General features: G+C 38.1%; 1 protein-coding gene and 1 long non-coding RNA gene across 5 annotated transcripts in view; both read left to right on the plus strand.

Moving 5' to 3' along the window:
- The window catches only part of CTNND2 (catenin delta 2), a 645,018-nt gene that overhangs the window by 619,087 nt on the left and 2,498 nt on the right, over positions 1–23,433 (plus strand). For all 4 annotated transcript variants that reach the window (XM_057428749.1, XM_057428750.1, XM_057428752.1 and 1 more), the window contains 3 exons: positions 10,958–11,084; positions 15,120–15,251; positions 22,175–22,248. In XM_057428749.1, coding sequence (XP_057284732.1) covers positions 10,958–11,084; positions 15,120–15,251; positions 22,175–22,248 — 333 coding nt within the window. The remainder of the gene's footprint in view (positions 1–10,957; positions 11,085–15,119; positions 15,252–22,174; positions 22,249–23,433) is intronic.
- LOC130609612 (uncharacterized) lies at positions 15,294–17,220 on the plus strand. Its single transcript, XR_008974824.1, has 2 exons — positions 15,294–16,315; positions 17,053–17,220. It is a non-coding gene; the product is annotated as an uncharacterized LOC130609612 (long non-coding RNA).

Here is a 23,433-nt window from a genome sequence, read left to right on the forward strand (position 1 = left end):
ATTAGCAGTAATCTAAAATACAGTCTGTGATGAACTGAAGACTCAATACTGCTAATAGTATTTTCATGAAAACAATCTAGTGTAGCTGAAGCCAAACCTTGTCCATACTTACACTGTTTTGGTGTGGGCTTTCTTACTGAATGGTATCCAGAAAAATCAGATACGATGACTAAGCACAATTGAAGCCAAAGTAATGGCTTGCTTTTTGGTGTGGGTTTTTTGGGGGGGTTTGGGTTTGTTTTTTTTTTTCCACTCCTTGCAAATACCTGTATGGTTGTGGAATGACAGACCTGCACTTTTGCTGGTAAATATATATATCTGCTTACATGTATGTACAAGTGGGGGGTGCATGTAAAACTACACAGCATGAACATAGAAGATGCTGCCTTTCAGCATGATGTCTGAACAAAGACAGCTTGGGAATACATAAAGGAATAAACCTTAATGGCTTGAGCTATGAGCTTAGAAGATTATCTGCAGCTGTGCTTGACTGTTGCTTTTCCCATGAGGGCCTTAAAGGCATGATAGTACTTTCCTTTAATACTGAGCGCTGTAGCAAGTGGTAATTCAGCAACCAAACTTAGCAGTTACTCTTCTAAATTATCAGTAACAACTGCATGGAAGCTGACACCATTCTAATCCAAAACCTGTTAGAGCTAGACTCAAGAGGTGCTAAACAAGTAAGAAAAGAATGCAAGTTTGTCCATATATTTCTCTAGAATGATCCATACATATATGCGATGCTAAGGCATCTGCAGTATTGATAGTGTCTCATGGTAATCTCTAGATGACTTATGTGGGAATGACTAGGTATCGTTCACTTCAAAACACAAGTCTATTTTTAAGGTTACTAAGTACAGATTTAGAAGAGAGATGTTTAATCTCCTAGTTGTGTAAAGTCTGTCTCTAGAGTAAGCTACCCTTTGAACTTCTCTGAAGAAAAGAAAACTTAAAATGCAGCCCAGGAGTCAGTGTCTTTGACTTGGAACCTTCTGAAGGGAATTGTGTAACTGAAGTTTCTGAAATATCCTTAGGGTAGAGGTACAAGTAGACAAACAGAATCTGGAGGGTTATGCATAAGTGGAAAGTCACATCTGCAAAATTTTTTCTTCTCAAAAATACGGTTCCTCAGAAGAAGACTGGAATTTAATACTTGAATACAAAGGAGATAATAAGAAAATTAACTGCATGTCTTTTAGGACATTTTTAGTCCACTTATATAATATATTAAATATTTTTAAACTATCAATAACATTAATTAATGGCAATCAGAATTTAGCTGGATTCAGATGTACAATACTGAAAAGAATCCAAAAGTTTTTCTAAAGACTTTAAAGTCTTTTAAAGGTACATGTTAAGAGAACCCATTTTTGATTTCTGTCAATCTTTTTCTCCAAAATCTGTTCAAGGAACATGACTTCTTACATTCAGAACAAAATATGATTTTTAATTAACTTGTATGCTTAATGTTTGCATATCTAGGTTTAGACACAGATAAAAGCATGTGTGAGGAAAGAGTATAGGTGGGAAACTCAGTTTCTTCCCACAAACCTTAAAGGGTATGTTGGATGGATGCTTACAGTTTTGTAAAAGAACAAGATCAATAGAACTTTTACTAGTAGTAGCACTACAGAGGGGATGGAAATCAGATTGAATTTATTACTATGGCAATCAAAGAATATTTTCTTTTCAGAGGTAAATAGTCTAGCTATGATGGTCTGACATGTAACACTGGGCATCTGTTGCTGTACTTATGCTATCATCATCCTCCTTCTTCTGGGTTCTGTAAGGAGGTTAAAAGTGTTTGTTTAGTTCGGCCAGTACATGTAAATTCAGTCAAAGTTCAGTGAATATTAAGCTGGTGCATCAATATCCTACTTTAGGTCATGAAGAACATCTTTTAATATTCTACATGATATAATAAAGGGTGGGGAAAAAATTGCTGGGAAGTTGTGGTTGTCCTTCTTGTTTCTTCCATCTTCATGTGCTAAAACTGCTAACAGAATTCAAAAATGGCCTAAATACGTCTGCTGTTTCAGTCTTGGAAGAAAGCAGCCCTGTATTTTGAAAGGAGTCTCTTTTGTTGTATATGCGCTTTGTTCTGAGGTTTTCTTACTTCATTTGCTAGCTGATACAGTATGTCTGGATAAAAGATCTATAGCTTCTTCTTCCTGAGGAGGTAGAAATGAAGAGTTTCACAGGCAGTTTCTAAATTGTTTGTATTACTTTTAATGTAATGCAGTGCTTTTACAGAAAGTTGTGGTTCCCCTAGAGAGTTGTAGGCTTTGGTCCAGTAGTCTGTTCCTGTTTTAGTTAACGATACTAAAGCTCTTCTCATTATTAATGTCTAAGTGTTAATAATGAAACTACATGTTCAAAGCAGCAGTTCCTTAAAATTAATACAGCTTAGCAGTAAGCAATCAGATATCTAAATTCTTTAGTTTAAGAGTATTCATGCAAGAGCTTTTGACCTAAAGCCAAGAACGGCATGAGTTTATCTAGTGATTTTTCCATAAGGGGCGCAGATTCTCTTTTTGTCAGGCAGCTACATACTTGAGTAAAATACGTATGTTTTTCAGCCACAGTGCCACGCCTCAGGAATCAGAAAGCCCTGAGGGCTCTTGATCACAGTCAGTATCAGCAATCCTACCATGTTTTTCACCAGAAGGGACAATAGTGCATATTTTATTCTGATAGTGATCTTTTTTTTATGTTTCATGCCCACAAGTACAATAGAAGAGTTGCATTTGGTTAATGCTGACCCTGAGCATAAAGTATTTGTCCTGCCCTTGAGATTTTGTGGGCAAGAGGCAGAGTTTGCATTTCTAGGGCATAAAATCGTTAAGATAGATGAAATTGCATTACTGGGATGAAAATGACAATGGAAGTCAAAAATGATTGTAAACGTGTTTCTTGGATGCAGGGTTTTTTTGTGCATACAAGATACAAGCAAAAATAGTTAATTTGTGATTGTAACAATTTAAATTATAGCTTACATCCTTTATGCAGGGGAAAACAGAAAAACTGAAATTCTAGCTAAAGGGCCAAATACTACCTTCATTTCCTCTAAACTACATTAAAAGAATCTTATTTCTGTTTAAGAGGCAAAGAGATGCTTTGAAAAATGAATTTAGTTCATTTTATTGCAGTGTTTTGAAAGGTTTATTATTTAGCTGCATATAACCTCAGCAAAATGAATAATGAACTCTGCCATATCTCAAGTCTTGTCCTTCATGCTTTGCCTCACATACAATTCCCTTTTGTTATAGCTACTTTATTCATCAGATTAGGTCTTGTCATCTTTGCAACTTGCACAACAGGAAATCAATAATTAATTACGGATAGGTAAAGTAATGCCTCAGTGATTCCCTGATACATCCCACTATTCCGCTATGTAAAACAACCAGGGATAGTTACCTAGCTGATCCTCACTTGGACAGATTTGGCAAGTAATTAACATATCTCTCCCTTATCATGTGTCTCTTCATAGCTAAAATCAAGGGATGGGATATAAAATTACGGTAGACGGTACGTGATTAGAAAATGATAACAGTGCACACCAAAAAAAGGGCACTTGAAAAAAAGAAAACCGATCGAGTCTCTCTGGTTGTTTTGAAAGGAAAAGATTGGGTGGTGCTCTCAGAAGAATACACCTCAGGCTCTGTGGTGACAGGAGAAAAAAAGGGAGAGAAAATATTCTAGATGATTTTGGGGTGGAATGCTGACAACAGGAGAATAATAGCTTTGCTTTCAGAGAAGCTGAGATGGAGGCTGGGAGGAACGTGTCTCGTTTCAAAAAGAATGAGTTTAACCACTGATTCTGAAAATGTCACCTTAAAGAGCCTACAGAAAACTTAATAATCTTCATCCAGTGCCAGACAGTTTTCCTGTGCTTAATATCTGTTTGTTTAGGAGCCCTTCTTTAAGCCTAATGCTGCCTAAATACTTTTTTCTCTCTTAGCTTCTTAAGCAATTGAACTTCTGCTGTGTCTGGGATGCAGAAAGTTGCTTATAAGTAAAAGGTATTTGTACCTTGAAATTCAGAGTAAAAAGGAGAGAAATGCTGAGGTGAAGCCCACTGCACATCATACCAAAGGAGACTGAAGTAGGGCATGCGTGTATCACACAGCCACACCACTGGGGAGTAGTGAGGCACCCCCCCCAGCATCAGGCACGGAGGCAGGGGGCTGAGGGCGCCTGGGAGAGGCAGCTGCTCCAGTGGCAGCTCTCCCACCCAGCTGACTTGGTCCTCCTCTGTCCAGCCCAGCCACCTCTGCTCTTTGCCTTGGCTCAGGTGATGGCACAGCTCCTGTGGTGCTCTCAGCAGGGTCTCCCTCATCTCCCCTGAGTTATGTCTGTGCGAGGGAGGAGTGGCCTTCCTCCCAGACTCGCACAGCAGCGGGTGTCATACTCCGAACATAACCTGTAACCAGTAACTAACTGGCAGTATCACCATCAGAAGGCATGAAAGCAAACAGTATTTTTCTTTAACCAGTTTGGCTGACTGGACATACTGTGAGCAACTTCTGCACTTTTATCCAAATTATTATATCCCCTAAACTTGAATAATTTCTCTGGTTTAAGTCATTTTCCAGCTTTCATAAACTGGAAAAGAGACTATAAACACAAAAATCCTCAAATTAAGATGACCTTCAGTGATCCGTATTCTTCACTTTGTTTTTGAGGGACTGGCTCATAACTCTTCAGGAGAGGAGGAGAAATGGGATAGTTGGAGTCAGCAACTCTTTGTCTTTTAAAGCCACTAAAATTACTGCAGATTTCCAGTTGCAGACTTAATACAGAATTCGTTCAAAGGATTTCACCCAAACAGCAACTGCTAACATGTAAACTGGGAGAATGCCAGGATCTTCCAGTCTCAGTCCCTGCTCCTCTCTTCAGAAATGTATCTTGAGTTGCCACTTTGAAAGCAAAAGGTAAAATCTTATGAGTAAAAATATCAATATACTGCTTAATAACTGTTTGCAGTTTAGATGGTAGGAGTAAAAAGCCATCAGTGAAGTAATCTATTCAAAATGCATCATAAAGCAGATCAATGCCCAGCTGTTCTCTGCTGGTTTTGAGTTTTCCTGGAAACAATGCAAGCGAATCCAGAAAGGACAATAGTTCCAGGAATCACTTACTGGTAATAGGATTTGGCACTGTAAATTCAAAGAAAAAATTAAAGAATACCTATATTTTTTAAATGAGATAGTTTATCTAAAACTGTTTATTTTTCAAGAGTGTTTCCAGAGTTGTTGAAGTTGTAAGCGTTCAGTTGAAATCACTCTTGCAAAGTCAGAACGCTTCAAGTAGAAAGGCAGGGGCTTTTTTAGAGAACCGCCATCTCTCCATCTCCTTTAGCAACTGACATTTCCTTGTCAGCTACTTTGGCACTCAGGGAGCAATCCTGCTAGCACACTCAATATTCAGGTGTATTGGTGGGGGTAGTTATTCGCTGCTGCCATGGGGCTGGCAGAGGGAAAGAAGTCCGGCTCGGTATCTCTGTTGAGAAGCACTGAGAATTTATTCTTCCTCTTGTATTAAAAAAAAAAAATTATACAATCCCAGCTTGTAAAGCCTAATGATAACTGTGGTTGTTGGTGAACATTTAAAGTGCATCCATGAGATACGTATGTGAATCTTCCCAACCTTGGTATCATTTTAGATTTCTCACCACAGTCAAGTCACGCACGTAACTTTTATATGTCAATGCATGTAGATAATTTGATCCAGTTCTAAATTCTGTTATGTCTTATTAGCATTGTGACAACAAATTCCCAGTGAAGAATTGCCCAGACCTGTGTAAGTCTGATGAGCCTTGACTTAATTCACATCAGATTTATCTTTTACTCTAGACAGTGTCACACTGGTGCACACCAGTCCGGATGTTTCATTTAACCTGACAGCAGCTCTTCAGCTTGCAAAAGAAGCAACAGCAGGAACTCAAAGCAATGTCTGGCTGAGTTTCAAAGCAAGTAGATCCTACATTACATACTTACAGGCACTTTGTTTTGTTGCTCCATCACCAACTTCTAACACCATTGTGGGTCTAGTTACCGATTCCCGCAGGTGGTTGCCTATATATTTCTACAGCTTATTACCATTACAGGAGCAGTGGTTATCACAATTAATATCCTAGAAACTGTAAAATGTTGCCTTACAGATAATAAAATAGAATGACAAAACAAGGCTGGTCGTGTGTGCTTCAAGTCATCTGGAAAAATGTCTATTAAGTCACAAAAGGAGAAGACCTGAACCAGGAAGTAGCATGCTGGCGAGTTTGTAAACTTGAGGGAGGCAGGACACAACATTCTCTGTAGTTCCTCAGGTTTTAGCTGTTTCATTATTGGGTTTGTTGCATCATTTTTGTTTCTTTTCCCTAGTGATATTTCTCTGCCTTCAAGAAGTTGCTCTTTTTCTTCTTGACAATGTTAGGATATCAGTGGCCGAAAGTCCGGGCGGACTATGCTTTTCAGCACTGGAACATACTCAATGTGCATGCAGCCATCATATGGTTTTGCTAAACAACTCAGTGCTTTTTAAGTCAGTATCTTCTTAGAAGCTGATAAGCATAATCAGTCAGTGGATAGGACTTGGTTTTATTTTTGTTGATTGGCTATTTGCACATAAGCTGGTGTAGAGCTTCTTTTGGACTGAATGTCATGAAGTCATCCAGGCTAGGCACCGCACCAAGGCTGGCAATGTTGGTGCTCCATCCCCAACTCTGCCCCACATTCCTTACCACCTCGTTGTGCCCAGTCCCCTCTCTTTCCTCTCATCTGTGAATTCCTCAGGCAGGAGCTCTGGTTCCCTGTGGCCTGAGCATGGTGTCAGTTCCCATCAGGGCTTAATTTCATTCAGTCCTCACAGTGTTATTGTTACTGTACAAGTGAGAAAATAGTGTGTCTGATATCATCTACCTCCACAAATCATCTCCTCAGGTTTAGGACTCCACTACCAGAGAGTTCTGAAAATTCTTGCAAATACAATAGAAAACTGCTTTCTCTTTTCCCCTGCATTTTAAATACAAACAGCATAATGTGGAAAACCTAAATTCTATTTTTCATACCATACCTATGCAGTAGGTGTTTGGCACAGTAAATTTAGTCACCCTGACAAATAATTATTTCCCAAGGGCCTGAAGAAAACTATTAATTTTCAAAATTATTTAAAATTGAGCAGGGAGACAAAAGGCCTGTTCACTCCTTAAGCCCAGTAAAAGCTGATTAGTGAGAATACAGTATAATTTTTGTTTTCTACAGTGGTTATCCAGCAACTGCCCCACATCTGATTCTTGCAATTTTCACAAGAGCATATCACTGTAAACATGTTACTACCAATCCAGCTTTAATGTTTGGACTTCATGGATTGTAATTGAGAGAGAATACATTTATCCATTATAGTGACAATACAGAGAAATACCCAGTAGCAGATACCTTGAAAGAGACAATAAGGACATACTCTGGTATTTCTGTACTCTTGCTGTTCTGTGCCCTCCTGTAGTGTGCGGTTGCCAGCTGTTAATTAATTGTTGCAAGTTAACAAATGCATCCATTCTGTAACAGAACTGCATTGAATTTCTTTCCAATTTGTCAGATCTTTTTGTCTTACTCTTCCTCTGCTAGATCACATTTATGGCTGGTAAATTGGTTTCTGAAATGCAGCCTCACACACTTTGGTTTTGAGTTAGCTTTCTTCTCTGCAGGACACTGCTATATACTGTACCTTTTAAGTACCCAAAATCAATTTAATTAAATTTCATTACAGGCACTAGAGCTGAAACAAACTAATGAAAGCCACCATCACGTCAGGTGGTATTTATCTCAGCATTAAATTGAAAATACTCCCTTTAGGCTCTTAAAAATTAGTTTAATATTTAACGCTAATAGCTTTTGGAATTGTTGATGGGGATAGTTTTAATAAATTTGTTACAAACTGTTTACCTTTCCATAAAAAAAAAAGCTCTTTCCTCATGGCATAAGGGAGCTTAAGATAGATGACTTAAAAGTATTAGGATTTTGAAATACTGTGAGGTCTGGGAGCTGCCCATAATGCTGTTGAAAAACACCATGAAGGTTGTCATGCAGTGACAGCAATATGCCTTGTCTAGACAAAAGCAGTGGCAGTCACCACAGAATGCTATTGCCTGCACCCCAGTTACAACTGGATTTTGCTCTCTCACTGTTCAGACACCTTGCAGTGCTGTTTCAGGGGAAGCAACATTGACAAAGGACCTGTTGATACTCTGCAGAACAAAACTGGTGCCACGCACTCTTCCTGTAGAGTTGCTGGACTGTGCAGATAACAGTGGATTTCATCCAATTCCCATCAGAAACAGGGTCCAGGTATTAATGTGAACAATACAGCTGGAATAGACAACAGGAAGAAACATTTAGGGGAAGATTTGGGTCACTTTTTTCTGACTCACTTGACAGGGGTTTATTTGAGGGAAGTAAAAGTGCAAAAGGAGTGTGTACCTGGCCATGCATGTATCCAGATTCACAAAGGTGGGAGCATTTATGACTTGCAGTATGTAAGTGTGACTGATGTCTCCTCCTTTTGCAGGCAGGCAGGAAGAAATAGTCTATTCCTTCTCTTTTATCTGATCTGGAGTCTGCCTTCTTATTATCTTACTCTTCAGCAGTCTTGTTAAGAAAAAATAAATGATAAGAAAACTGTAACAGAGTAAATTATAGAGAGTCACCTTTCTGGTAAGAACATCTGACCCCAGAGGAGGAAGAAGGGAACCGTTTTTCTTCAGCAGGATAAAGGCATGGGCTTCTCACATGTTCGCTGCTTCATTTTTACAGTAGACAAATCACTGTGCAAGTTATTATTAACAGGAGAAGGAAAAATAATGCTAAATATGTTATTTACAGTACTGATGCTTGGATAAGATTATTGTGCGTTGTTATTCATTATAGCTATTAGTTCTATAATAGTTCTTAAACTATTCTTTAAAAATACACATTTTATATATATACATTATATATATGTACATATATTGAAAACTTTCTATTAATTTCCAGTTTGATTTAAGAATGTAGGGCTTTACGTATGCTTTTGTTGGTGTTTCTTATTGATTCTCCCTCTAGGTTGGAGGATGCAGCTTGTGTAAAAGTAGTGTTGTACATGAGAGATCGGATATAAAAAATATTGGTTTAAGCAAGTTGTATTAAAGATTAACTATTTCTTCTTTCATCTTGCTTTTTTTTATTAATTAACTGGTTTTCTTCCTTACATTTTCCTGTATGACTGCCATGAAATATGAGGTGCAGTTCAGTGAAGTGTCCTTAAAGTTTAGTGATTTCTGTGGACAAGCCCTCACTATCAACTCAAGGGAAAGTCGTTACTACTGTGAAAGCCACAGCCCAGATTTTTCACTTCTTATTTCTTCTGAGATTACAACTGAAATACATCCATGTTTATACAAATGTGCTATGTAAGGAGTACAGGAATTCAGAATCTGTAGTTAGGTGTCACAGTTAGGTGTCATAGGTGGACAATCTATGTATTTCCCTGTACATCAGCTATGAGTATCTTCTTCCTGCTGTGTCACACTCTCGCTGAGTTCCCTGAAAGTTTAGTGGAATGGGGATATTCAAGCCATTTTCTGTTGCAGTTCTGAGAGCCATGTGCCCATGGTTTCTGTAGACAGAGCAAAGTCAGACACATGCCTTGGGCAAAGGCAGAGGATGGGAGGCAGTGGGGTTCAAGACTGTATGTCTGGAGTAGCCTGAGGTGGGGGGCAATATCCTTTACCACCCCAGTGGAGAAATAATTTTCTACAAGCAAGAGGAAAATTGCTGCTTGGTAGCATTTTACTGATTTTATTTTTATACGGCATTTCACTGCAACGATTTTGTTTAGCACTGTGCCAAGCACTTGACTCGATTTTCACTGAGCCCAACAAAAAGTTAGGATTTTTAAAAGGCTTATGCCTTTAGTGTGAGACTGGGAAAACTCTGTTACTGATATAGATTTAACATTAAGCAGTTATGAAGACAGTTAAAATCTATCAGTACTTGAAGACATTTGAAACACCGTTCAAGATGAGGTTGAATGGGCCTTTGAGCAACCTTGTCTAGTGGAAGGTGTCCCTGCCTGTTGCAGGGGGTTGGAACTAGATGATCTTTAAGGTCCCGTCCAACCCAAACCATTCTGTGATTCTAAGAAGAGCAGTAGCAAAAGTCAGTTTATTCTCTCATGATACTTTCAAACTATTCTCAGTATCCTTTAAAAAATTTAAATTACGTTATTTTGAATTATGGCATTATACTATGGTACTGGAATAAATCATGAACAAATTAAAATATCATATTTTATTTCTGAACTAGCTGTTTCTAGTATTTGTATTTCTCTCTTTGGTTGGGTTTTTTTGATACATCACCATTACCACAGCTTTAAGTAAAAGGAATAAAATTCCTTTCTGTATACCTTGGAGAAAAAAATGCAATGAGAAGAATGCACTGATTCTTTTTCCCTCACATGTGAATAAATGTACAGGTAATATAACTGTTCCCATCTACTTACTCCAAAACTTCCTTATAAGATAGAAATGATTCAAAGCAGAAGCTGGTTTTCACCATGAAAACAAGCTGTCTTCTGATTTGGAATTTTCATAGCCAGAATGCCATTTGGAATGTGAAAACAGAGGCATGGAAAAAGACAGAGCTATTAAACAAATAGCCTAAAATGTTGTTCAGTGTTATCATAATCTGGGTGTTTCAGAAATGTGTTACTTTATAGCACTTTCTGAATTTTGATATTTCTTCTGATATGTCAGTACAGTCAGTATGTCATATCCTGCGCCACTGTTTGCCACCCAGTGGCAGGGAAGAGGTAGTAGCCTACTTACGTATATGTAGTGAAAACACTAGAGAAAATTACTCTGTACTTAAAATGGGGGCGTGTATGGCATTTTCACTGACTACTGTCATAATGTTTGATGTTGCAGGATGGATGGTCACAGTATCACTTTGTAGCCTCATCTTCAACAATAGAAAGGGATCGGCAAAGACCGTACTCTTCATCACGCACGCCCTCCATCTCTCCTGTGCGCATGTCTCCTAACAACCGTTCAGGTAAGACCAGGCTTTCAGGACTGAGGTAAAGACAGAGGTAATACAGCGCTGTCATTTTCATTCTTTAAGCAATGTTACTGACATCCAGATTTGTTAACAGTGGTGGAAAGGCACAAAATACATTCTTTACTCTTACCTGAATTATCTGTTCAAAACAGGATGTTTATTTTTTTTTTCTATTAGCACCTTTTAAAGTTTTACAGCAGGAAGAATATTCCATAACTTCTTGTTATCAATTCTCATGCATTGTTTTCCTGATTTGGATTACCTGACTAGATCTCAGAGCAGTGGTGTCTGTGAAGGAAATGGACACGAGGAGATTTTGTTACTTAATATTCTAGTTGTTAATGACAACTTGGAAGTCATCTTAGAACACTTGGAAGTTGTTGAAGGATCCACATTATTTTTTGTGGCTTTTATTCCTATTATATGTATATGTATATATAATTTATGCGTACACATGTATGGATAAGTTTCACAAAAGATTGACTGCAGGTCTTCATGTAAGGTTGATGGCATATTTACACCAGCTATCATTAGTTCTCTATGATCCGTACAATGAATTAATGTAATTAATGTAATTATGCTGCAGCTTCAATTAACTTTTCTATTCATAAATCTGGGCATTTTTCCCTCAACTTATTCTAAGGCACATCATACCTTGGTTAGATAAAACCATTCCCAAATAAAATCTTTAAACAGTCAGCCTTTCAATGTGCTTTTCACTACTTGTTCAGTCAAATCCTGTCAATCCATAGGTATACCAAGAATTTAGAATTAAAATTGGCCAAACTGATTATTGCAATGAGCATCATGACATAGTTTTGTTTCTAAGAAATATCCTTTTTTTAATTACCTGGAAGCTGCATCTTAGTCCTGCAGAACAACCTCTGAGAAACATGAAAATGTAGCCAGAAGTACAGTGAGAGCTGCTATTCAGTTCTCAAAATCCGTCATTACACAAGTCCGTAAAGGGCTCTTGTTCCGTTTTTCTTTCTCCAAAATCTCATTCTGACTGTAAGTACAAGACACTTGAAATGTCTGGCCCCAAGATCTTAGTTCTCTTTCCAGAACTGTCTCTTCACTTATGTTACTTTGTTGCTTATAGAACATACTTCTTAGAGAAATTTTGGATGAAATCTTACTGCCATCATCAGTATCAGAAGACTGCAAAAGGACTAATATGGTGCTGGTTTCTGAAGGAAGAGGACCCATGTAATTACAGACCAGTCAGCCCAACTTCATTCTAGAAAACTGCTGTAACAAATAATCACAGTCTGAGCATCTCAAAGAGTAGGAACACAAGATACTGCTTAACTCTAGGAGTATCTGTTTCTACACAGCATAAGTTACTGTCTGACCAGTAGTATCCGTATCAAATCCAAGCATTGGTTTAGTACGATTTGTTCTTACAAAATGCACCTGAATTCCTACTACAACATAGTTAAAGCACTTTATGGAAACAATAGTCAGTAAGTGAAATCTACTGTAATCAGTAAGACTTTTTCAGAAAATAATTTTATAGGCAAGCTAGAGCAACCGGGAAAACAGTCCAGAAAGTGTCATGTGTGGTAAATAAACTGACTAAAAGCCATTCACAAAGAATGGGTATTGTTTAGTGCCAAAATGGAGGAGTGCTTTACTTGGAGGTTTGCCTGGGTCCCAGTAGTCTTCAGTGGCTTCATTAATAGCCCAGATAATACACAAAAGATGCCTATTACCTTTGCAGGTGCCACAAACCTGGGAGAAACATATGTACCTTAAAGGTCAATATTGGAATTCAGAGTGATACTGAGAAATTGGAGATACTGTCCAAACGGGAAAAAAGATCCAGTCCTTTACAAATAAATTATAAGGAGAATAGCTGGCTGGACAAAAGTTCTTTTGAAATTATTTAGGGATTTTTTGTCAGTTGCACACATGAATCATGAGATGGAGAAATCAGGGTATGAAAACCACTGCATGTACTGTAATTGTTTAACTCAAATAAGAGAGACATAAGACGGGGTCAGCGGGAAGAGGTACACACCAAGTATTCAAGCCAGCTGTGAAGAGGGACAGCATAAACTTTCTCTACTTTCATAGCAGGCAGCTGGAAATAATGAGCAGCGAAGAGTCACGCTAGGCATCAGGGAACATTTCCTAACAGGAGGGAGACAAAGCACTGGAACAGACTGCTTGGAGCAGTTATGTGTTCTCTGTCATTAGAGATCTTTAGTTTTAGATTAAAATCTGTCAAGAAATATTTTGGTATACTGGATCCTACCTTGGGGTAAAGAGTTGAAGTAAATGAACTCACAATGTCCCATTCATCCCTAGGACTTAAGAGTTCTGTCTTCTTCTCTGTGTCCTTTAAGAATAGAAAACCTTGATACCACTTTTCAGTCTAATGTCAACCAGTGATTTCATATCTGCTTCCAGTAAAGGCTCTGAAAGAGGGCACTTCTGGATTTTAACACTTGCCAGAAAGTAGTTGTTCTCACATAGGAAGAGAGAGTCAATTCCCACAGAGAACAAAGAGAGGTGTTTTTGTCTGTATTGGTCAATTGTGTTCGAAACACCAGAGTGCTTAAGAGCATTAATGAAGTATAAGAGACAAAATGCATCCCCGTGTAAGCAACTTCTTCAAGGTTTGCATTCTGGTTTGTTCCCTCTTAGACTTAAGTTGTCATTAGCTGATTTGGAAATTTAATGTCACATTTCTTTACACCTGCTGGATTATCAGCTTTAGAATTACATCACTATAAACAAGCAATTTAGAAGCAATCCCAAATTTTAATGGCCTCATAAGAAAAAACTTTTGTCCTGCATTTGCTTTGCATACAGAAGCCAACGCCAACAGAACCAATCTAAGCAGAATTCAGCATCACTTTTGCTTCCCTATTCCTTAACTAAAAAATGTAACATAGTTTAGAGAGGCTGAAAGATACTGTTCATGATCAAGCATAACGAATGAGCTTGTGTTTTTTGTATAGACTTTTCTTTCCTTTTAGGGAAGGACATTGTTACTGCTTTTGAGGTTCTTTTGACATACCAGATACCTGGGTGGAGGTAGGAGAGGGTGTGGAAGTAAGCGCCAGTCTTTAGTTATTTTTGTACACTGCCTTCACAAGGCTCTGGTGTGTGCTGCCACTTGCCCTGCACTCCTTCCCCTGCTCTCCACAACAGCGAAAGTGAGTTGTATCTGCCTACTCCTACATACAGCGAAGTCAGTTCATGTGAAAGGTGTTATATTTTTCCTGAGCATCACAGTCTCTAAGTCTTCATAATCAGTGCCAGTGATCAGCTTCACATTCTCAAGTACATGAAAATCAAGTACACACCAGTTCTCCTTCTAGTCACCTTGTACTTTCCTTCTCTTAGCCATACCACAAGTATAGGTGAAGGATTTCATTTTAACAATAGCTTAAAGTAGCAGTTGTTGTTCTAAAGGCAATTGTTCATAGAAATTTAAAGACAGATAATTATTGAAGTTACCTTTAAGTGTTAGGCATTCTTTGCTATATGCTTTCTAAGAAAAATGTGTTTCTTTTCTTCCCATCTCTACTAAAATCCTTTAATTGGTTTGCTTATTTTCAAGAGAGAAAGGAAGAAATCATCTTGTATCATTTTTTTTCCACACAGTCGATAGTTAATGGTCTTTTCAACAGAAATAAATAAATCATTTTGAAAAAAAAAAAAAAGGAAGTGCCTATACCAGAAAGTTTTGACAAGTTAAAGAATTTGGAAAGCAAGTTTTTAATTATTGTACTTTTTTTGCAATGATCACCTTAGTTGTTGAGTATAGGTGAAAAAAAGTAAAACATTCAGAGAGAAAATTATGTTTGGAGTTGACTGTTGCATGAATACATTTGTCCTGTACTTGAAATAACAGCACCTTTTCTTTTCCTCCCTAATGGGGTAGTGTTTCTTCAAACAGCATAATTTTAGTATGCAAACAAGTATACATTTTACTGAAATGTTTACTCTAAAGTTAAACATTCATATGTTCAGTCATATGTGGCAAGAAAAATCAAATCCGTTTTTGTGATCTAGCAAGTGCCCCAGCCTCACCTCGGGAAATGATCAGCCTAAAAGAAAGAAAAACAGACTATGAATCAACTGGAACAAATGCCACTTACCATGGAAGTAAGGGGGAACACACTTCCAGGAAAGACACCATGACAGGTGAGTTTATGCTTGCATTGCATATGTAAAAATCAGCTGATTTTATAGGCTTGGCTGGGTTTGCTGAATAAGTACTGGATCCTAATGAACAGAATGGTATGTGAAAAAGATTTGTGAAGACCATGTTTCTTCAGAGAAGGCTATAAAATCAGATTTATGTTTCTTTGTAACTTTACATGTTCATTTCAGAAGGAAGTTGGTAGATCACTTTGAGTTAACTAGTGTTGTTTCTGCAAGTATGACAGTGGTTGAGCGTGTGCCCTAACATCTGTCTTTGACAGGGAATGGCTTTCCAAGGCCAGTTAGCTTATTTTGCACATCAGTCATCCCTAGGAAATCTGGTGGTGGTTGTGAATTCTGTCTGTGTTCCTTTCCCAGCTGGGCTGATTTAAATGCAACAGTTTTTTCTCTGTGTGTTATGGCACCTATTGCAGGTTTCACTGAAGGCCCGTCCCCCCTGGTGAGCTCATTAACTTGTCAGCATTTCAGTAATTACAAAATTTTGAGTGCTGGGCCCAGTACTGCACCTCTTAATTAATTCTCTTGAAAAATACATGTTGGTCTCCCATCACCATTGCACAGGCTTATATAACCTTTACTGACCATGTTGTTGCACTTACATAGTACTGAGCAGTGTGGTGTCCTCTTCTCCAAATGCGACCACAGTGAGGAGTCACTGCACATTCTGAATGACTGTTACTGTCCCCTATACCCTCTGTAGAAGTCTTACTCAGAGGATGCCAGAATGGGGGGTCTCTGGGTTCCTCAGCTCATTGGGGACATCAGGAACATGCTGCCTCAGAATCAGGCCATCAGTACTAGTTTTCAAGACCGTATTCAGGATACGATGATAGTCATACTGCATCTACTGTGTTATTCACTGCTGCGTAATCAAAACCTAAAGGCCAGCCTTTGTGTGAAAATGCAATATGGAACATTAATTAGCACAAAAGTGAAAACGTGAAGATGAGGAATAACAAGAGCATTTGGAAGCCACTGAAATTAAGAGTCTCCTGAATGACATCTGCAGAGTACTGCATGAGATTGCAGCATATTCAGTCAAGGTACTGCATTTTATATATCTGTAATATTTTGAGTGTTTCATAGTCATTGCGCAATGTGTTTCTCTAAAGCACTTCAGTGGTCCTTATTTGTGTGATTGTGAAGGACAGGACTGTGTTTCTTTCAGTACTTTGTCAAGGACCCACAAAGAGGGAATCTCAGGAGTAAGAACAGAAGGCTGAAAAGGCAGAAACACTAGCATTTTGTTCTGGCTTTATCTGCAAATTCAGACTACCAGATTAGATTAGAAGGTTCACCCAAAAAGAAGTGTTCCATATGGAAAACGTGTGTTTACATACAGGTAGTCTTGTCTTTTGCCACACATTAAAAAAAAAATAGAGTTTTCTTTTTCCCCAACCCTTTTCATTTTGTCTTTCACTGCAGTGCTTTTCTTCTCCCATTCCTGTTTCCCTTATTTCCTTTATCTTTCAATATACTTTTTGGAGTGTGAGATTTGTACTTCCCCTTCAACCTTTGCTCCACTTTGAGTTTTGCATCATGTTTTCCTTTAATATCTGCTTGTATTTGTCTGTTCTTATTGATCTTTTGAGTGGGCTTTTAGTAAGGAAACTTGAAAGATTCAGCATCATGATCAGCTATTGACTTTTTCCAGCTGCTGAGCTCAGTGAGAAAAATGAAAACCAAAATCAAGTTGAAAAGGGCAATAATATTTCACAATCACACATGACCATTGTACGAATTAATATGGAGTTAACAAATCACTTTCTCTTTCTTTCAGATCACCAAATCTCTGCTCATTTGCTCTAAGTTCAAATTAAGCACCGTTCTAAGAACAAAAGAAAATGACAAAAGGAGTCTTGTGCCTCAACATTCAACATGAAATTTATGTAACATATTTGTAGCTCAGGAAATAATAAATATTTCATTAAAGAATGATATTAAATCAGTATTTGTAATTTCAATTGTGAGACATTTTGGCTTTATTTGAATGGTCTAATAGAAGTTCATGTAGCAAGTTCATTGCAATCTCTGTCTTTCATTTTGTGGGTCAGACAGTCCTTTGCAGCTAATGCATCTGTGGAATCTATGGGATAAATGTTTTTTCAGGTTCCACCTGATGTATGCATGTTTTGAGCTGCTCTTGTATTTTGTGCCAAGCTGATGTATCACACAAAGCATTCTTCGACTTACAGGTTTACACGGAATGTAAAGCCACACCTGTAGTTCCCATTTATCCATGACTGTCTCCATGTTCTTCTCCAAAGCTCTTCGCAGTTTATAGTTCAGAAATTTTACGACCTCTTGGTTGGGACTGAAATTAAGGGGTTTTGATGGATTTTTGAAATAGAATGTTGGCTTCTCGCCATTGTGGGGAGTTGTTAGGAAACCTCTGGGGAAAATGGAGTAAACAGTGTGGCTGAAGATAATAACTTACATCGATTTCACAAGGACAACTAAAAAAAAGAGGAACAATATCAAAGTTCTCATTGCCCTCTTCACAGGTTTATGATGTCTTTTATATTTACAGTCCATCTCTTCTCTGCAGAAAATAATAACCAATAATAAAATTTTATCACCTAAAGTATATTTTTAAGACAAAACCTATTATATTTATTTAAAAAAAAACAAAACAAAAGCCCAGAAACTTTAGGTGCATATGATAACTTTAATTACGCGATGGTGTCTTCCTTCAGAACAGGGAAGATGTGGCTACTGTATACTGTCATGGAACACCTATTCTAAAGTTTCTTTTACTGTGTTAGTTCCCTCACTGAAGTAATCTGTGCATCGCAGACTGCACCCTCTATCTTCACTTTCACCAGCAGAAGCATATTCTGATTAATATATTTTCTTTTGGTTTTAAAGAATCAGTCATCTGTACTTTTGGTTTTTAAACGTTTTCAAGTCCACACATACAGAACACAACCAACTACCATCACCTTTTACAATAGCTACAGATACTAAGGCTACTCATTATTACTTTAAGAAACCATCTTTTCTCATGCCCTTACCTCATCTTTCACCATGCAGGAGGGTGGCAGTGGCAGTGACAGGTAATGATCTGTGGTAGGTGAGATTTGTGAGGCATAGAAGCATTTTGCTTTACTGTCTTGAACTAGATTTTAGAAAATGGAGTCCTGCTACTTAAATCAGGAAAAGCAGGTTACGTGATACCAGATGAAGACACTCTATGTCTAGCTGAGTGTTCCTTTCTTACTATCAGTCTGTGTTTCTGAGGGAGAAAGGCTAGCCTCTTGCTTTTTCAAAGTATCTGTAAATGTGTTCAGAATAAGTACTTGAAAGAACTGAAAGCTGAATGTTAAACCATGAATCAAGTGACTGGGGTATATGAGGACAGCTTCAGTCAGGGATACCTTTGTCACATAGACCACAGTGTGACATAATTTTGAAAGCTGTTGTCAGCTTTGCAGAAAACTGCTATGGGGAGCTGTATGATTTTTTTGTTTAACTGGTATCACCTTGAAAACTAAATGGGGGAAAAAAGAAGGTATTTTTCTGTAATGCTCTTTATGAAATACAGTCACAAAATACTGCAGGTTGATCACAGTACTCATTTTAGAACCTTCAGTTTTGCTTTGTAAAAACCGCTGCTTCAGTACTATCACGTACCGATGTTTAGGTACTGCATAAAATACACTCATCACTCCTCAAATCTCTTCGTCTGTAGCCGCAGTTCTCACATCTCTGTAAGAAAGTGTGGCTGCTGGAAAATCTCCATCTCTTAGACCTTGTACCCCTTCCCCTTCTCTTGCCATGTTTTAAAGAAGAACATTATTTCATTAATGTTCCTTTCTTCCTGTTTGAAAAATTTACTATGATAGTTTGTATACAGCATTAACAGGAAAAATCAGATTCTAACCACACAATATCTGTCCGTTCAGCTAGCTCATCCTCTCCCTTTTTTCTCTTATATTTGCCCTCTGCTTTTGGACAGCAAGAGTCAACTGCTCACTGAAGCATGGCAGAGCAGGAACGGAGTTCCCAGGGATACTGCCTGCTTGTTCAGAAGCAGGTACTGGAGGGGGCTGTGTGCACTGCTAGCAGCTATATTGCTTGACTTGCATTCCCTCCAGAGAGAACTGTCCCAGCCTCCCAGTAAGACTAAGTCAAGACTTGAACTCTTAGCATTCATTTCCAAGTGTTTGCTGTGTCATTGGTTTTATTACATTAAGAAAATAATGCTACCTTTTTGATTATTTTTTTCATTTTAAACTTGTGAATTTGTACTCATCACTGATTTCACAGCAGCACAGACCTTGCAGCTATTTTAACAAGCCGATACTGTCAATTTTCCATTGCAGAATATGTGATCTGGGAGACCTTAAGTCTTTGATCTGGCATGTGACGGTGTATCAGTGCAAATGTCACAGTAATGAATTGGATAGCTATGCACCAACTGTAAACTATTTCTGGTTTTATAATAGTCATGGCTATTTGCTGTTAGTGGCACATATGTACAATATGCCTTTTTACATACCTGTAAAAAGATGGAAAGGTTATGATGCTCCTTAAAGTCTCTCTGATTGCCTGTAGGAACAACATACAAATTAATTAGCATGTGTCTAATTTGCTGTTCTTCATCACATTCTTCATAAAACCCTCAGATGTCGCACCTTATACCAGTCTTTTATTCTTGACATCAACCAACCATGAATAGTATTGTCTCGTCTGGTCATGCCTGACTAAAATCTTGCTTGCAGGAAACTTCAACCCTGCTTACCTTGCCATCCATATACATGAAAACAAAATGGTTACAGGAGGTTATTCCTGGGTTTATGAGATTCCAACACATTGAATATCACTTTCATCTTTTTCAAGAAGTAGCACTTCACAAAATGGTTAGCTGAAATGCTAATTATGAGAATCTCTGGATCTTGAGAAAAGGAATTTGTATAACCCAGCTTCTTGCAGTTTGTGGGGCAAGCAGAAACAGCATGAAAAGAAGATGATATCAAGGGAAGATCTGGCAGTTGTACTACTGAGAGTCATGCCATCATGAGATGCACCATAAATAGCAATGCTGATGCAGACTCCTCTAATACCAAAGACTATCATCAGGAGGGGGACTTTTTAACTCTAAAGCAGAGGATGCTGCCAGAATAAATAAATAAGTTAAAAACCAAACACTGAAATAAGTCTCACACACCACTCAGGTTAGGTGACAGAATGCAGCCTGAACAGAGAGAACCTCTGCAGATCAAGCTTTCAGCACTTTACATCTAAGATCAAGCACTTCGCATTTCCATCTGCTATCATCTAGTAGCACAGAGGTGCAGGTAAGAGTACCTACCTCTGGAAAAGACCATCCAGCATCTGTAACCAGAGTTCGTATTCTTCCCGCTTCAAAAAAAGGATCCTGACGCACTCCTCAGAGACCTCCAGAGCTCTTCTCCATTTCCTATACAAGACTATGCACTGTTTCAGTAACTGCATCCAGCTCTTCAAGAAGAAGTTTTTTCACACCTATTAATGGTTATGAAGTGAAATGTCTTTTTTTTTTCCAGCTGTTAGGGCTCATCACCCTACCATATAATCCCTGTCTTTATCCTGTTCCAAGGACACACTTGAGATATTTAAGAACATGATCTAAAATCTGTAAAACAGCAACATGGAGCAGAGGGAAGAGTTTGTACATGCTGGGATCCATGCTAGCAGGTTGACAAAGAAAGTGGTTCTTCAGTAACTGTGGTTCTTCTTAGCAATGTGGCTAGCATGGGTCCCATACCCAGCTTTCAGCTCTGATGCTTAGTCCTCACTACGAAAGTTTTTGAGGTGCAAAGGTATTAAAAGCAACACTTTGGTGCCTTCAGGTTTTGTACCATTACACAGGGACCTGAGAGAAGTCATGTGCCCAGCATGTTTCGTCTCCAGTGATGACTGATTCACAACTACTCAACTTTTATTTTCAGGCACATGCTTTTATAATGAGAGTCCTCGTGATGGTAACAAATCATTAATTCTCATGTCTGGAAAGTCAATAACATGCATGCCTGGTAAGAATGGTGCGCAGCAGCCACACACACGGACAAAAATTACTGCCATCTTTCAAATACTACACTTTCAGATATGAGAAATAACTGTAATCTTTTCAGTTCGACCAGCAAACTAAGCTTCAGCTAGATAGCCAAATCAGTGTGATCAGTGAAGTCAGCTTTGCAGGGAAGAGCCTTAGCTTTTCACAGGGTTTTGGGGGGCACGGTGGGAAAGAATGGGTTATTTTGAAAACTGTGTTATCCTTGTCTTTAGAATTACTTCTGCTTTCAAATTCATCGCTCAGTTTGCTCCCTGCATTTTAGAGGTAGGGCATCTGAGAACAAAGTAGCAGAAGAGTTTCAGACTGTCTTGGCCAGGCCTATTCAGTCTACATACAGCTTTTTTTTCTTCTTGTTTAACTCGTTTTTTCAGTTGCATTTAATCACTTTTTCCATGAATAATTTTATGATGCCATAGGATAATAATAATCCACATCATCCAACTGAAGTGAAAGGACTGAAATGTTTCTTAATGTTTACACCTGTTACCTGTTCAGTGTATGTGTGGTATAAAATCCCATATGTAACCTGATATATATTACCAAATACTAGCTGTATATTTTGTTATTTATTGAAGTTATTTTGTTGATTTATATGTGAAATGCACAAGATTGATATGAACATGACATAGCACCTGTTAATAAGTGTATACCATATACATGCATGTACAACAAAGCAAAAATTATGACTGTATTGTGGGAGGAAGAGAAAACAGAAATCTGCAAATGTTTTTGAAGATTTTTTTGTGGGGGGAACAGGCATTTAATGAAGCCATAAGAATTCATTTTGAGGCCAAAGAGGTATGTTTGGTAAACCTGCTTTTTCCTTCCTTTTTCCCCTCTCCAGCTCAGAACACTGGAATCTCAACTTTGTACAGGAATTCATATGGTGCGCCTGCTGAAGATATCAAACATAACCAGGTAGGTAGAGAGACAAAAATGCCACAGTTCCAATGTAACGTCTTATATGGAAATGAAGAAAAACATCACAAAGATTGGTAAATCTAGATTAGAGGAACTGAGTCACCCACTTGCACAAATGCTAGCAATTCCACTGGCTTCAAAGAAGCTATATTCCTTACGCTAATGGATAATTTCAGTTAAATTTCAAAAACATCCAACAGGTTATGATAGCATATGCAGAAAAATTATTTAAGGTGTTTAAGCCTGTAGTTCAGAATGAAGGCAAGAGGGGCTCGGGACCTGAATACCTTTAAAGTTCTGGATAGATGCCACATCCCTAGAAACATTCAGAGCCAGGTTGGATGGGGCTCTGAGTAACCTGATCTAGTTGAAGATGTCCCTGCTCACAGAAAAAGGCCCTCTGCTCTATGGATGTGTATGGTAGTCATACGTCTGCAATTTCCAATGTATTATTTCTTTGGTCCCCAGGAATTAGACATTTTTCTGCATCCATAGACTTCTGTTTCATCATTACGTGTAGTGCTACTTTATCCTTAATTACAACTCCTCAATAGTTTCACAACTTGCCTATGTAATATGCATAAGTTACAGTACTTTTATCTAAAATGAGGCCAAAAACATTTAAGAAAAACACTGAAAAATCATACTAGTATCAGACAGGTAAATTAATATGTAGTAAAAAAGATTTTTCACCAAAATTTTTTGCTAGGCTACCTGAAATTTCCATTTAAGAGACCGATATTTCGGTCTTAATCCACAAACTTCAGGTGAAGAGAGTTTCTGATATTCTTTTCCCCCATTTCTCTTTATTCTTTTTTTAATTAGACAGTGTTTCCTGTAGTGCACCATATTTCTTTGTGCAAGACAGTGCATGAAGGTGTTTCTGCTTTTATTGCGTTTAAGGAGGAAATAAGGGTATGTGGTGTTGAAGGAGCAGGTGCAGTCTAATTGCAGTCATGAATCAACCAATTTGATTTGGAGGGGCGAGAATCTGAGCAAAACAAAACAACCCAAAGCCCTCTAGTTTTCCACCTTTTTGCACTTGCTTTCTCAATGAAATGTCAGGTTTATGATTGACATATTGGAAAGAATGGTTTTAGCTGAAAAGAACGCAGAAGTACTACTTCAGTCCCCTATTTTCTACTCAAAAAACAACCGTCTCTTAGCTTTTTGTCATATAAG

Source organism: Pezoporus wallicus, unplaced genomic scaffold, assembly GCF_028554395.1.
Source record: "Pezoporus wallicus isolate ANWC-B61680 ecotype Strahan unplaced genomic scaffold, APGP_CSIRO_Pwel_v1 contig_6658, whole genome shotgun sequence".
Taxonomy (NCBI): domain Eukaryota; kingdom Metazoa; phylum Chordata; class Aves; order Psittaciformes; family Psittacidae; genus Pezoporus; species Pezoporus wallicus.